At 38.2% G+C, this 13,959-nt stretch overlaps 1 protein-coding gene across 1 annotated transcript in view; it reads right to left on the bottom strand.

Annotated features, from left to right (window-relative positions):
* daam1b (dishevelled associated activator of morphogenesis 1b) overlaps window positions 1-13,959 on the bottom strand; it is a 78,353-nt gene that overhangs the window by 40,577 nt on the left and 23,817 nt on the right. The window contains exon 2 of the mRNA XM_016503454.1: window positions 543-816. Within this exon, the coding sequence (XP_016358940.1) occupies window positions 543-725 (183 nt within the window). The 5' untranslated portion in view covers window positions 726-816. The remainder of the gene's footprint in view (window positions 1-542; window positions 817-13,959) is intronic.

Raw genomic sequence — 13,959 nt, 5'->3', positions numbered from 1 at the left:
CCCAAGTACAGGGAAAGAGAGGTTAAGAGCGGGTCACACCAAAAACAAGCAATTACCCTGCAGTGCAGTCTAACACACAAGGCCACTCAATGGGACCCATTGATGTGCAAAGTGGAAGCTGGCAGAGATGAAGGAGTAAACGAGAGAGAGAGGCAGAGACACGCCACACTGCTGCCATTTCTATTCAAGCAAGGATTAAAGACAACACATCTGATGGATCAATTACAGCTCTTTAATTACACTAAATTAGAGCGCAAACAAGGAGGGACTGAGTATATGGAAAATTATGGTTTGGTACTTCATTAATTAGCTCTATAATCAACAAATCAAAATATTAGTTTAGTGATAACCATAGCGGGTTTTAAAACAAAAAATGCTTACTAATCAATATGATATGATATGATATGATATGATATGATATATGATATGATATGATATGATAATGATTGCAGATTAATTGTCCTGGCCAATATACAAGTCAAATTCACTGGTCTTACCAGCAGATATAAAACTGTACAGAAATGTTAAAAGTTGGCACCTACCACCAGTTCTGAGAACATGGCATCCAGCTCGTCATAGCTGGGGAGGGGCAGCGCGGGCTCCATGGCCTGCAGGGCAAAGTCCTCCCGCAGACGGTAGGTGATCTCTGGGTGGTCACTGCTCTGAAAGCAGCAAAAGAAGAAGGACACGCCATGCCCTCCACCTCCGCGTTTCCGTGGTGCCATAGCTGCTTCAGAGTGGGGGCTCAAGGGATGATGGGAATGAGGGAGTGGTGGTCCTCCCCCAGGTAGGGAGCTACGCTTGGGTCACTTAGCCCTGTGAGAAAACATAAAGAGAAAAAACTATTGTCAAGACATGACGTCTTTTCTTAGGACAAAGACTTTCATCAGCCTTGATAAAGTCCAGGCAACAACCCGATGATCTAACAGTTCTGCTTCATCTAAAACTCTAAATCAAGACGTCAACCCAGTATGACTCTGCTAGGCCTAGTCAACACCAAAACAAGTAGTCACATAATGTGCATGTAATCATCAGATTGGCTCATTCCAACTAACCACATCACAGGAGTGACTATGGACCACAATGCATCACTCTCTACATAGGATTACAGAGGTTGTGCAAATTAACACAGCTTGCATCCACATTTGTCGGGGCCACATCTATATTTAGGACAATAGAAAGAAATTCTGGGTGACCACAAACAAAAATAAAAAGCCTTTGTAAGATCCAAACATGACAAATAAGAAGACAAAGACTGCAAGTTAAGTCACTTGATTGGGTCAATGACAAATAAGTCACAATAAATGTGTTGACAAAAAATAAAAGAAATAATCTTAAAAAAAAACAACAACAAATCTTAGAAATTCAATCTTTGTACTGTTTCGTAAAACTTAAAAAATAAATAAATAATACCAAAGATGTAATTATTATAATATATTAAAATGAACATTTTTAATTTTGTAATTATTACATTATAATAATTACATCTTTGGTATTATTTATTTATTTTTTTAAGTTTTACGAAACAGTACAAAAATTAAATTTCTAAGATTTGTTGTTGTTGTTTTTTTAAGATTATTTCTTTTATTTTTTGTTAACATATATATAAATAAAATTGTTGTATATAAATGACAATTAAGCCAAATTATTTATTTAGGTTTTCTTTTTACATTTTAAATTATTTTTAAATGGAAATTTAATTAATTATAATTATTTAATTATAATTTAATTTTTTTCCCTATTATAATATAAGGACAGTTGCATCACCCTGACAATTTTGACATCTGACATCTGCCACCACAAAATAAAATGAATAAATAAAATAAAATTTTAATGCACAACATATAAACATGCTTTTTAAAGAAAAGGTGCATTCACGTCATTTTATGTATGAGTTGCATTATTGTGTTTTTGAATAAATTAATAAATCTAAACCATACTGACCCTATTGCCATTTAATAACCTCAATAATCCAAGAGTAGCCTCTTATGTTTGACATACTTTCCAAAAATGAACAACTGCTGTAAGAACAATGTGTGTATGGCAGAATTCACTTTATAGAAACATATGCCACTCAAGCCTAGCAGCAGAAGGTCCATCAGCTGTCTTTACAGCTTTGCATTTGGGTATGGAACCACAAACAAACAACACATGGTCAGAACAATGAACAACACGGTCGCAACATTGAATCTGCAAAACCAGCAATATTCTCTGCCTTAGAGAGACGTACAGACGTGCAGGTGTGTGCAAACACCTGTGAGGCATTTCAGCGCTGATAAAGCGGGGAACCGTTTGCCCTGTGGGCCAAAGAAGATGATTCTGATCACAGATGGCTGCCCTGAGGTCACTAAGAAACACATTGTGGGAAAACACCCAAGACTTCCAGATAAAAACCTGACAGAAGAAGATTGAGGATTATTCTAGGAAAAACTAAAGGAACGAGGAACTTAAAAGAAAAAAATAAAGTGGATGAGAAAGTGTTTTCAAATTATGCAGGAGGAGATGTAGACGTTCCTAGCCAAGTCTTCCCTTAAGTGGGCGAGTCTGGCACTGATGCCCCTTCACCGCCTGTCGGTCACCAATATAAATCGACACAGCTGGAGTACAGCTGAATGTAACGCCCCTCCACAAATCCATTGCCACAGTGGAATTCCCAGCTGCCCCTCCCTGAAATTGGAGTTGGTCGAATCCCGACTGCAACTGCAAACTTCAATGCAGCCTTGGTGAGCACAAGAGACTTCTTTCAATCTCTAAACCGTTACTCGCCTCACCCAGCAGTCAGCGTCTGGTTGCACTTACTGACATCCTGCATACCGACAGGAGAGATCTGGTTGGGTCAACTCTGAGATCATCCCTCAGTCCACGAAAGATCACGAGCCACCATGCATTCCTTCCCTACTGTGGTGCAACATCAAAACACGTGCCCTGTGGAAGAGACCTGTGGCCCTGCAGTATACAGTGAGATTGGACTCCTTTAACCTGCTGTGAAGAAACTCTACGCCACTGCTGGCACACCAACAACACTCGCTCTCTGCCTAACCTCTGGCTGACTCCAAGCTGATAATAAAATAAACTTTTTGTTTAATTGATTTCTGAGTTGTTTAACTGATATTTTCTTAATATAATTTTTGATATTAATTAATATTATTGTTATTTTAATTAAACTTATTTTTTCGTAGCTCTTTTTTTTTCTTTTAAGCAGAAATCTAATGAGGGTTATGTGTATTTTTTGCTTGTTTGTTCATTGCTTTTTTCAAGTTTTAAAAAATATCAAGATATTACTAAAGAAATTCTAAATTAAAAATAAAATTAATATAATAAAAAATATTATTACATTTAATTGTTTTTATTAAAATTATTTCAATATTATAAAAAATTATACTTTTACTGGAAAACAGGATTTTCTGTCAGATTAAGATTTTTTACATTTCCAAAATCTGTCAAATCTCTAACATTCCTTTTGAAAATCCACTCTGTGCCAAAACTCTGACGGTCTGTGTTTACTGTAAGTCAACATGGACTGGGTGGATTTTGGACTTTTGCGTCAGATATGGCCAATCCAGCCTTTGGGTATTTTTTTTTCCCAATGTCTTGCCCAGTTTTTGGAAATCTGTGCTGTGGTTTATTCCAAAGTGGTGAATGGAGAGCTGCATTGCAAGTGGCCCTGACCAGAGGAAGGTAGTTCAATCATGACAACTCTCGGAAGATTTAACATGTGCCGTGAGTATTTAAGACATACTGCTGCTGCACAAATAGCATATAAAATAACCCGTAGCAGATCTATAGAGGTGGAGCTGGGGAAGGTGAAGGGTTTCAGAGAAACTCTGAAAGCGTGCTGCAGGAATCTCTAGTGAATGCTAGCCAGCCATATAAATGCAAGGCAGTAAGCTCATTGGCTGCATATGCAGCATGAACCAATCAGCTTGTGCCAAGTCGTTTAACTCTCTGAATATCATCAGTTACATTAACAACCTGTCAGCCTGCACCATCTAGAGTTTTAATGACTGAACTATATATTTATGGCTGGAACGGCAACAGTAAGAGATGATGAAATGAATGAGGATTAATTGCACATACAAATTACCTCCATTTTCACCAAAGTGGAATCAACAACTGTTACAAAGTCTTGACATTCTCACTGACATCAGACAAATACAAGTGTCTTTAGTCAGATTCAATCGGTCACAAATCAATTAAATAAATGTATATCCTTTGATTAAAAACAAAATTACACTATATATTAAAATACAGCTAAAATAATTAAGATTTCTGTTTTGTCTTTCCGTAAAAATATCTTAGGATTAAAAAAATCAATTAAACTGATAAACATTTGTACTGTATATGATAATAAGGCCCATTTTCAGAGAAGATGCAATGAATATGAGTGCATTTTTTATTTATATGTTTTACTGGAAATTAAGACAAAAATACTACTTAAGTATTTACTTAAATGTTTCTTAAAACATTATTTCTTGGCAAAGTCACAAACCATTAATAGAACTGACCGAAACAATCAGAGAACTTATATGCTTTTTTATGCCAGAGAACTAAACCGCAAAATGTTTGACTAAGCAATTATGTAAACTAAAGGCTATAACCTGTCCTCATACATCCTAATATGATCTTTGATTCCATCACTGTTTATTTACATGCATTTATAAGCAGCCTACATTTTGACAACATGCTAATCTAAAATTTGCATCATTAAGTAGCAGTGAGGTTAGAAGTGCTAGCAAACCAACCTCAGTGTTATGCATAAAATATGTCCATTATGTTCTGTCACAAGAAAGAAATTATTTTTTAGTTTATTAACATGGTATTTTAATTCACTCACAGTTTTATTGCATTCACATATTGCCATTTAACAAACCATATTTTAAACTGAAACCAACTATGTGGAGGACTTATGACTTGTTGACACAATATAATCTCTCCTTTCTTCCTATTTAGCTCACACAACAGAGGCGGTCATGTGACCTGACTGCTTTGCATAGAGTAAAAAACAAACATGACTGCCACATGACTGCCATAGGGGTCGCCGTTTAATCTTTTACAGGCGGATTATGATTAAGCAATATTTAATTTCTGCTGATCCAAACGACTCTGATGAAGGCTGTACAGTATGAGCCTGCAGCATTAGAGGGAAATGCAGTGGGGTCAAGAGTTTACTGTGAATCACTTCCTTGTTATTTCCATAGAGGTGCAAGGTATGCTTAGCTGGAAGACACATGAGCAGGAACAAGCAGTCTTAAGTGTTTACTGAGACACATTTGAAACTTCAAACAGATACTATCAGGAGAATCAGAAATGGACTGCAGACTGTAATTGTTCCATTTAGTAAAACACAGAGCTCAAAAAGAAATACGATAAAAAATCGAATTACCTTGAGACTACATTCTTTAAACATTAATGGGGTCCTATTATGCTCTTTTACAAAGTCTTGATTTTGTTTTGGGGGTGTACTAGAACAGGTTCTCATACTAGGTTGTTCGATAAACACATTCTTTTTTCACATATTTTACATTATTACAACACCTCTCTCCCCAGTCTGGCATGAACGGCTCGAATAGTTCCTGTATCAAATGAAGGCCCGCCTTCTGAAACACGAAAAGTGCTGTGATTGGTTAGCAGGGCTACTGTGTGTTGTGATTGGCAGCACTCGGCGCCTCATTGGGAAATGTCATCACGCCCCTTACCATAGCCGCCTGCGAGCTTCAGTGTAAATATTGTGTCAATATCAAATCAATTTGAGCGCGATTTAAACCCGGATGGTTATAATAACCACTCTAAGTTCGTCTGCCTTGGGAAAGCTAGCGTGTCTCCGACATAGTGATAAAACTCATTGCCTTCTCTAGTGCAGCTTAACCAGGTCTCGTCCCATTCGTCGATATTTGTGATATCACAAATCCCGGAAAATATGCGTTGTAGTCCAAACGAGTCGTTCGTTGTAGTTTTTGAAAAGTGATTTCTGTTAAATAAAATATCTCCCTTTGAATGGACTTTGAGCTTTGTAACTTTGCAACATTACAGACTAACTAAAGTTGAAAAAGTGAAAAAGCATAACAGGACCCCTTTAACCCTATTGTTTAAAGTTTCCAACAACATAACAAATGAGTCTAAAGAAGATAAACAAGAAGCCGGTGAAGGTGATACAGTGAGAAAAACACATTTCATGACAGATGTCACAGCTCTACCAACCAGTGCTGAGGAGTAACTAGCTAAAAGTAGTGCCACTACCGCTTGTTTATTTTGAAAAGTGTATAGTTACTGTCATGCATTGTCAAAATCCTTACAATATATTAATTACAAATATTTAAGTAGTTTGAGAGCATAGGGAGACTAACTCAACCAAAGAGTTATTTCTGTGCAATTTGCTTGTCCCGATTCTCTGATTGGTGGAGATTTATCTGTAGAATCAAGCAGGAATTCAGCTGTTAAATATGATTATTTAAAAAATAAGTTGAAACAATGCAGGCTGGTGGCTTCAACAAAAGCATATGCCATTGATCTTGTAGCTCACACTCACAGTAGGTCTCTCTTCAAAGATTTAGTAGTTATTGTTCAAAATCAATTACCCAATGGAGAAAATGAACAGTACTTCTAGAACCCAACTGTTGCACTCTGTACTGTCACATGTAGCTCGTATCTTGCAAGGTTACGGTTTCATAGTAGCTTCCCTAACTCTCGACAACATTGTCCTTAGAAGGAAGTAGAAGCATTTCAGAAGTACTTAAATTACTGACATTACAAATTTTATTTATTTTTTTTGTCATCTTCGAAAAGCACAATTTCGGTGGCCAAAATGTATGAGGAGAAAGCACAGTTACTAAGCCTTTTCGGTTACTAAGACCTAAGACCACAAATTGTCATTTGTGACAATAAAAAGGGAGAGGGGTACTGTTGAAGGATTTATACAAAGGAGTTTAGTGTAGATCGCTACTGTAAGCCCACTGGTGTTCATATCAATACAGCGACTGCATTAATCTTCCAACTCACTCACCTCTGCCCCTGCTGAGGGTTTATCTTCCCCGTGGGCCTGTCCTGACAGGCCACATTCCACACATAGCCAGCTGAGCTCTGCACAACCCTACTGCCACCTCACCACACTCTTGTCACTCGTCCTGTGTCCTCAGGGCGCTAATGGTAATTGGGTTCAAGTCTGCGTTCGAATCCAACACCCGTTTGACTGCTTCTGTTGTTTTTTGTGTCATAGAAACAGTCCATCTTCCTTGAAAAACACAATGCTAAAGACTGTTTCACACCACATGCACAAGTAGTGAGTAAGTGAATCAGCAATGTAACTACAACACTGTCAGTGAATCTGCATCTGAACTGCCATAAATTATAAAATGGTTATCAGGTGTGGCCATTGACAATTATTTTCTCTAATTCACATTAGATTGTATGTACACACAAATAAATAAAACAGAACCCAAACTCTAGCTGTAAATGGCTTAAATCACCTGGATTCAGTCAGATTTACTGAATAGAATGTGCTGTTTGTGTGCCATTAGCCTCTTATTTGTATGTATCCGTTTACTTATTTCATTACATTCTGCTGTATGTATTGTGACTCAACTTTAGGGCTGGACAATAATTCAATATCAATATATATTGCAATATAATTTTTTTTTTCAATTAACAGTGATAGGATTTTTAAACACATTTCCAATATTTCAATATACATTAACAGTGTCCCCCATACATTTATTTATTTGATACTTCAATATCAACACTGACTGCCACAAATAGATTTTCCAAAAGGCTTTGACAGTTTGACATCGGTGAATAAACATGAGCAGTTTGAGCACTGTACGTTTCAAAGTCAAAACGCGGCGCGGGTGTTTTATATGATTTATTATTTATTATGTGTCTTTGACGGGAACCGACTGTCTTCAGAAAATTTTCGATGGCATATTCATTTTATCTGATAAAGTAGCATTTATGAGCGCTACAGCTGTTACCGGGGAAACAGCTGTTTCTGCCGCTCCAAAAGCGCCTCCTGCTGGCAGAGAATGAATTTGCATTTTCAATAAGCCCGTCTCTAGCAACATGTGTTTTTGTTTTTGCTCACTCTTTTTTTCTGTTTTCTACAGCAACTCTGAGCACTTTTCACTTTTCAGAAATATATCGCAATATAAATTTTGGCCATATCGTCCAGCCCTACTCAACTTAAAGCGTCACACACACCCAAGTCATTCCAAACCAACTATAGTAACAATACACCTGCAGACAAAGGGTGGCGATGCAGTGCCATTTAGTGTCTGTTGTTGGTTTGGAAATCAACATAAACATCATTCCAGTCAGTCAGGTCATCAGAATAAAAGAGAAATGAAAGAAAAAGTTAAAAGACAAGAATGAGAGCCATGTGTCAGGATGTAGCGACATTGTCTTTATCCACTGTGACAGGCTGAACAGCCCTCACTCACCCCATCAGGAAGGCCTGTACAAAACAAGGCCATTTCATCCTTCTATTTTTTCTCTCTCCATCCATCTTTCCATTTCTCTTCTCAGCTCCTACTCAGCAAAAACTAAGTGCACTTAATCAGATAACTTGGCTGGAGTGATGCCCGGATTAGCTAGGGGATACTTTATATTATACATGAAGAATTCAGCACAGAAAAAGGCTTAAAACTGCATAACAAGCATCAACATATACAAGCCAATTATATCTTATTATAATATATGGTGGAACTTCTGTGGAACAAAAAAAAAAAATCACAAAATTATCTGGCTGTGTTCTCTTTTGTGTATTAACCCACAAAGAATGAGTCAGTCTTTCACATAACTTTACAAGTACCAGGCAAACCGTTAAGCAAAAAATAAAGGCAATTATTAGTGATCCTCAATTAACAGGTAAACTGAATACCTCTTTTGGCCTAGTTTCATAAAGAATGCTAAGATCTATGGAAACATCACAAACCAAGAAAAGCTTTCAACGATTACACTGAAAATCCAGTTAAAGCAGAATAAACACTTATAATCCCTAGACAGTGTCTGCAACCATTTATAGTTCTGTTTTTATAAAATGAAATAAAAAAGCACTAGTAAATATTACAGTTTAAAATAAAATAAAATAACACACTGCCACAAATGCTGCAGTGCCACAGTGGCAGTTAAAGCAGAATAAGTTGAACCCCTAGTCCAACAGCATCTGCCAAAATTTACATCACTTTTTACAAAAATAAAATGAAATGAAATAACTCTGCAGTTTGTTTATACTGGTTGCCTGGATTCTGTACATGACTGTATTGAACGTAGAGTCAACAGGAGCGTTTCTGGGGTGCAAATTACATTATAACATAGTGCCCTTGGACCATTCTGGGAGTGACTGCCAAATCAGATTTTCTCTCAGAATGCTGACAACAGGGCATTCAGGGGTAGCAGCCTTTTACTATGTACAGGCCATGTGTTGATCTGTTTTATGGCTGCAAGCATGCCATTTCACTTGTCTGAAGCATTTACAATTTAATTCTACAACTAGAAAGTGTTCACACTGACAGTGATTAAATCACAAATGTCACAGTGTCTCTGAGTCACGTTCCTACTCGATTTCATTCCCATTGATAGTCATTGCATTCATTGTTTATTTGCATATGGTTATCCTCTGCTCAACTTTGTTGCATCATCAATGGTTGATGTTGTTCATGTCACAACAAATCACCAACTGTCACTGAAAAGAATAACGTCAAGTCAATTTGCTCCTGAAAATCAACATTGATGTGAAAATCCATTAAGTAATGGCCATCACACATTGATATTATTGAGTAGCAAACAGTGATGCCTGGTTGATGACACCAGCTTATATGGTCAGTAAATACTGATACCAGGACAAAACTTTCAATGAAAAGAAAAGGGGTCAAACCTACCATAGAAATCGAAAAAAAAAAAATGGACATGTCCCAAATGACAACATTAGCCCAAGTCTACACTTGATGTCTAGTTGATAAAACCAGCTTTTATGGTCAATAAATACTGATACCAAACAAAAACTCTCAATTAAAATAAAAACAGTCAAACCTAGCCTAAAAACTGAAAAATAATGGAAGTGTCCCAAATGACAATGTCAGCCCTCACTGTCCTTCAAATCTACACTTTGATGCAAGGATTGTTGAGTAATATTCCACTGTAAAGTCCACAAAGGTTAACAAAAGGTTTAAAAGATGCACCCTTCTGAAACTTAAAATGACAAACACGACAGTCTACAGTCTTGACCACAAAGCCAGTCCACATCAAGTGTGTCATTTGGGACGGGGTCAACGTTTCTCAGCCCAGCACACATTTCACACACCGATAATGCTGGTTGCACTTAAAATAGCTTCTTAAATCAACATTGTGGAGAGCAGCACTGGGGAACCATTGAGTGCTCCTCTGCATGAGGACTTGTTCACCTGGAGAGTGAGATATAGACTGAAGCTTTCAAAAGAGGTGTTGAACAACACTACGATTGTGAGAAAAGCTCTTCATTAATCATGAGGGTGGTGGTAGCTATTAAGCTAACGGCTACATCTCCCCCCCATGTTTTAAGGAACACAGTATCTGGATGGAAGACCGGAGAGAGCTTCACAGCACGAGCCAGGCACGGATTCCTTCAACGTGAACCCAAAGCTGGGGTTCAGATTCCACACTCCCTCCTGTCAGGGGTAATTTAGAAGGAAAAACAGGAGGAGAAGATGAAGAGTTTTGAATAGCTGCTCCCCCTTGCAGACAGCCTGTCAAACATGTTCTGCAGACAATGAGACCACCATCCCCCCTTTCGACACTTGCACAAACTGCATACACAAGCACGTACACACACATACACACACACACACACACACACTTGTGAAAAGCATGAGCAAAAGCATGAGCATTCCTCCGACACTCCCATCTGAGAAGCCAGGCCAAACTGGGTTTAACAGAATGGTGACCTTTTATCAGGGGTTCATTATCCTACCCTGGCCCTAACCCAAACACAACACTAACTCGTGTACAACCAGTTAAACTCAAATTACTGGCATATTATTTTAAATGTAAATATGCATTTTTCTTAGTGATGCACAATATTGATTATTGGCTAATACATACACAGTTTTACATAAAGTATATTAAAAACACAAATTGTCCAGTATTGTGTATTAGTGCTGTGTTCAAAATATCGATACGACCATGTATCGTCACAGAGATTTGACGATACGAGTATCGATACAGCTGGCCCAGTATCGATATTGTGGCACGTGTGCAGCAGTGGACCACGCTTAATTTGTAAAAAAAAATTAAAACGTTTAAAATTGAGCAGAAAAGTGCGAGGTTTCTAAGAATTCAGTGCAGTCATGTATCGTGATACGTATCGTATCGTGACTTTGCTGGTGATACACAGCCCTATTGTGTGTGTATATATATATATATTACTCAATAATTAAATAATTAATAACCCAACCCTAATAATTAAATTATAATTTTTTTGTCTACATAGTCTATCTTGATAGGCCTGTGGCCAACCATGCATTTTAGCAAAAGCAAGGCCTGATTTTACATTTTACTGCACTGTTCTGGTTTAAACAGCTAAAGCCCTGAAACAGTGAGTCAATGTAGCTCACATTAAAGACAGAGTAAGTGATATTTCAAAAACACTTTAGAAAACTGATTCGGGCCGATGTGCCGCGCCGCTCACGTCCGTAGACACGGTGTAACATTGGTTTTGCTTTGTTTCACAGAACTAATCGTTGCCTGGGTTGCGTACGTATATGTGGGGCGGAGCTATCAAAATAGAGGCAAGACCCTTTTGGGGTAGGGGCGTGTTTGTTTTGGTGATTTCAAATATCAACATTGGCTACCAGAAATCACTTACTCTGCCTTTAAGAAGCTCAAAGACAGCAGTTATGTTTGCAGATGGTAGTTTGAACTTGCCTCAGCCTGGGGCCCACGAGAGTTGTGTTGGCCATGGATAAGAGATGGAAGGAGTTCAGTGGTGAGATACCGGTGAACTGTGAGACCCTGACTGTCAGGAAATGACACCTGACTCAGATGTATGGTGGCTCGCTGACTCCATTGACCACTGTGAATGCTAACTTGATCCTATACTTCCTTAAGGCTAGAGATATCCTCACGGACAAGGATAATGAGCTATACATTCAGATATATAGCGAGAAAATAGGTTTTATACACTTTGCATCCTGTCAATATTTCTCCATTCACATAAACAAAATCATTTAAAATTGCACTATGCACTTTGGACATAAATATGACAACACAGACAAAACATATCATAAATTTAGTGATGTGAGAGCAATATATGGCAAAAGTGACACGTGTAGCAAAACGTTGCATTGAGGATGCTATCAGTCCCTCCCTTGCCCTGCTGTTGCCATGGCAACCAGCACATGTATCGTAGACCAGCATTCAACCCACTTTTTTTGCACTAATCCAAGGACAACCACAATAAAAAAAATAATTAACTTGCATTTTTGATGACTTCTAACAATTTTCCGATGACTCAGTGAAATGAGAATCTGTCAGCTTAATTTAAATCCTGCAATCCAGAAGGTGAGCCCCACCCTCTTATTAAAAAACATTGAATATTTAAATTATCCATTATCCTATGAGATAGTTGATGGGTCAGTAGAAATCTCCCCTGATTTCAGCCCGAATATTCACATGAATTATGAATGACACCATCCAGAGCTCTACAGCTGAAAGACCCAATACATCAAAGAATAAAATAAAAATAAAGTAAAATAAAGGTCAAGAGACATATAAAGCTTCAGAAACTACTGCTTTGAAACCATAACTGCCTCAATCTTAACCCAGATACCTCTGAGGCTGGGGTAGTGCTTGAAACAGATGTGACAGCATCATTTTGAACCAAAAGACCATAAGCGATCTCAATATGACAGCTCAGAGCATGAAAGATACCATGAAAATGATCACTCATGCTGGAGTAAGGCAACCAAACAACTTGTTCTCCTTTCAGCTTTCAAGGTGATCTCTGTTCTCAACGACCTCTTTATCTCCGCTCACCCAGTCCAGTCATTAAAATGGATGCATGCAACCCTTTTAATATTCTCATTTATTATGTGTATGCATAATTCAGATGATTAAAGGAAAGCTGCATGCCTTGTGACCTTAACCACAGCTAAAAACTGGTGGACACGCTAGCACTGCAGAGCCGTACACGTCCACAGCCCTCAGTGAGAGAACGCACACCTGCCCTTCAAGGCTTTACGAGCTAATAAAACAGCTCAGCTGCCGTCACAGCTAAAGAACAGCACAGGAAAATCGCACCGCAAACGTTCCTTCAGACTGTTATGAGATTGAAACAACTCTGCTTGTGTTAACTTACCCTTTATGCCTTCGCTTATGGTCCGTTTAATGTTACATCCCTCAAGAGGAAACAAGACTGGCTCCAGAAGCGCAAAGGATCTTCTCTAAAATGCTTGAAAAGAAAGTAAATTCAAGGATGTCACTTTATTCATTATGAAAATAAATATGCCATACATCAGTCCCAAAATGCTTCCATATCTGAGAGCCAGTGTGAGCGATCCTCCTCGGCTGACCGGTAAACACAGATACAACGTCTCCCTGCTGTTCAACAGCCTATCTCATACAAAAGCTCAACCAACCCCTTGTCTTTTCCTTTCTCTCTCTCTCTCTCTCTCTCTCTGATGACACAGGCACAGATGTTACTATCGACAATCCACGCCTCTTTTCAACAGCCAGGACTCTCATAGGATACAGGCTGAGTTAGACTCCGCCCACTGCTCTTCTTTCCCCCTCATTCTCCCTCCTTGTGTTCTGCTGCAGCACTGTTTACAGTTTGTTTAGAGAAGGGCTGTGAGATGGACAACCCAGGTGTGTGTGTTCACTGCTATTTGTGTATTTGTGCGTGTGTGTGTGCCCATATTTTGGGCTAAATCTGAGCTAAATCAGACAAAACCTTATTTTGGAATATGCTCATGTATAAATATATATTCATGTATA

The sequence above is a fragment of the Sinocyclocheilus anshuiensis genome, unplaced genomic scaffold, assembly GCF_001515605.1.
Source record: "Sinocyclocheilus anshuiensis isolate Anshui unplaced genomic scaffold, SAMN03320099.WGS_v1.1 scaffold1051, whole genome shotgun sequence".
NCBI lineage: Eukaryota > Metazoa > Chordata > Actinopteri > Cypriniformes > Cyprinidae > Sinocyclocheilus > Sinocyclocheilus anshuiensis.
This window is presented reverse-complemented; position numbering and strand designations above follow the sequence as displayed.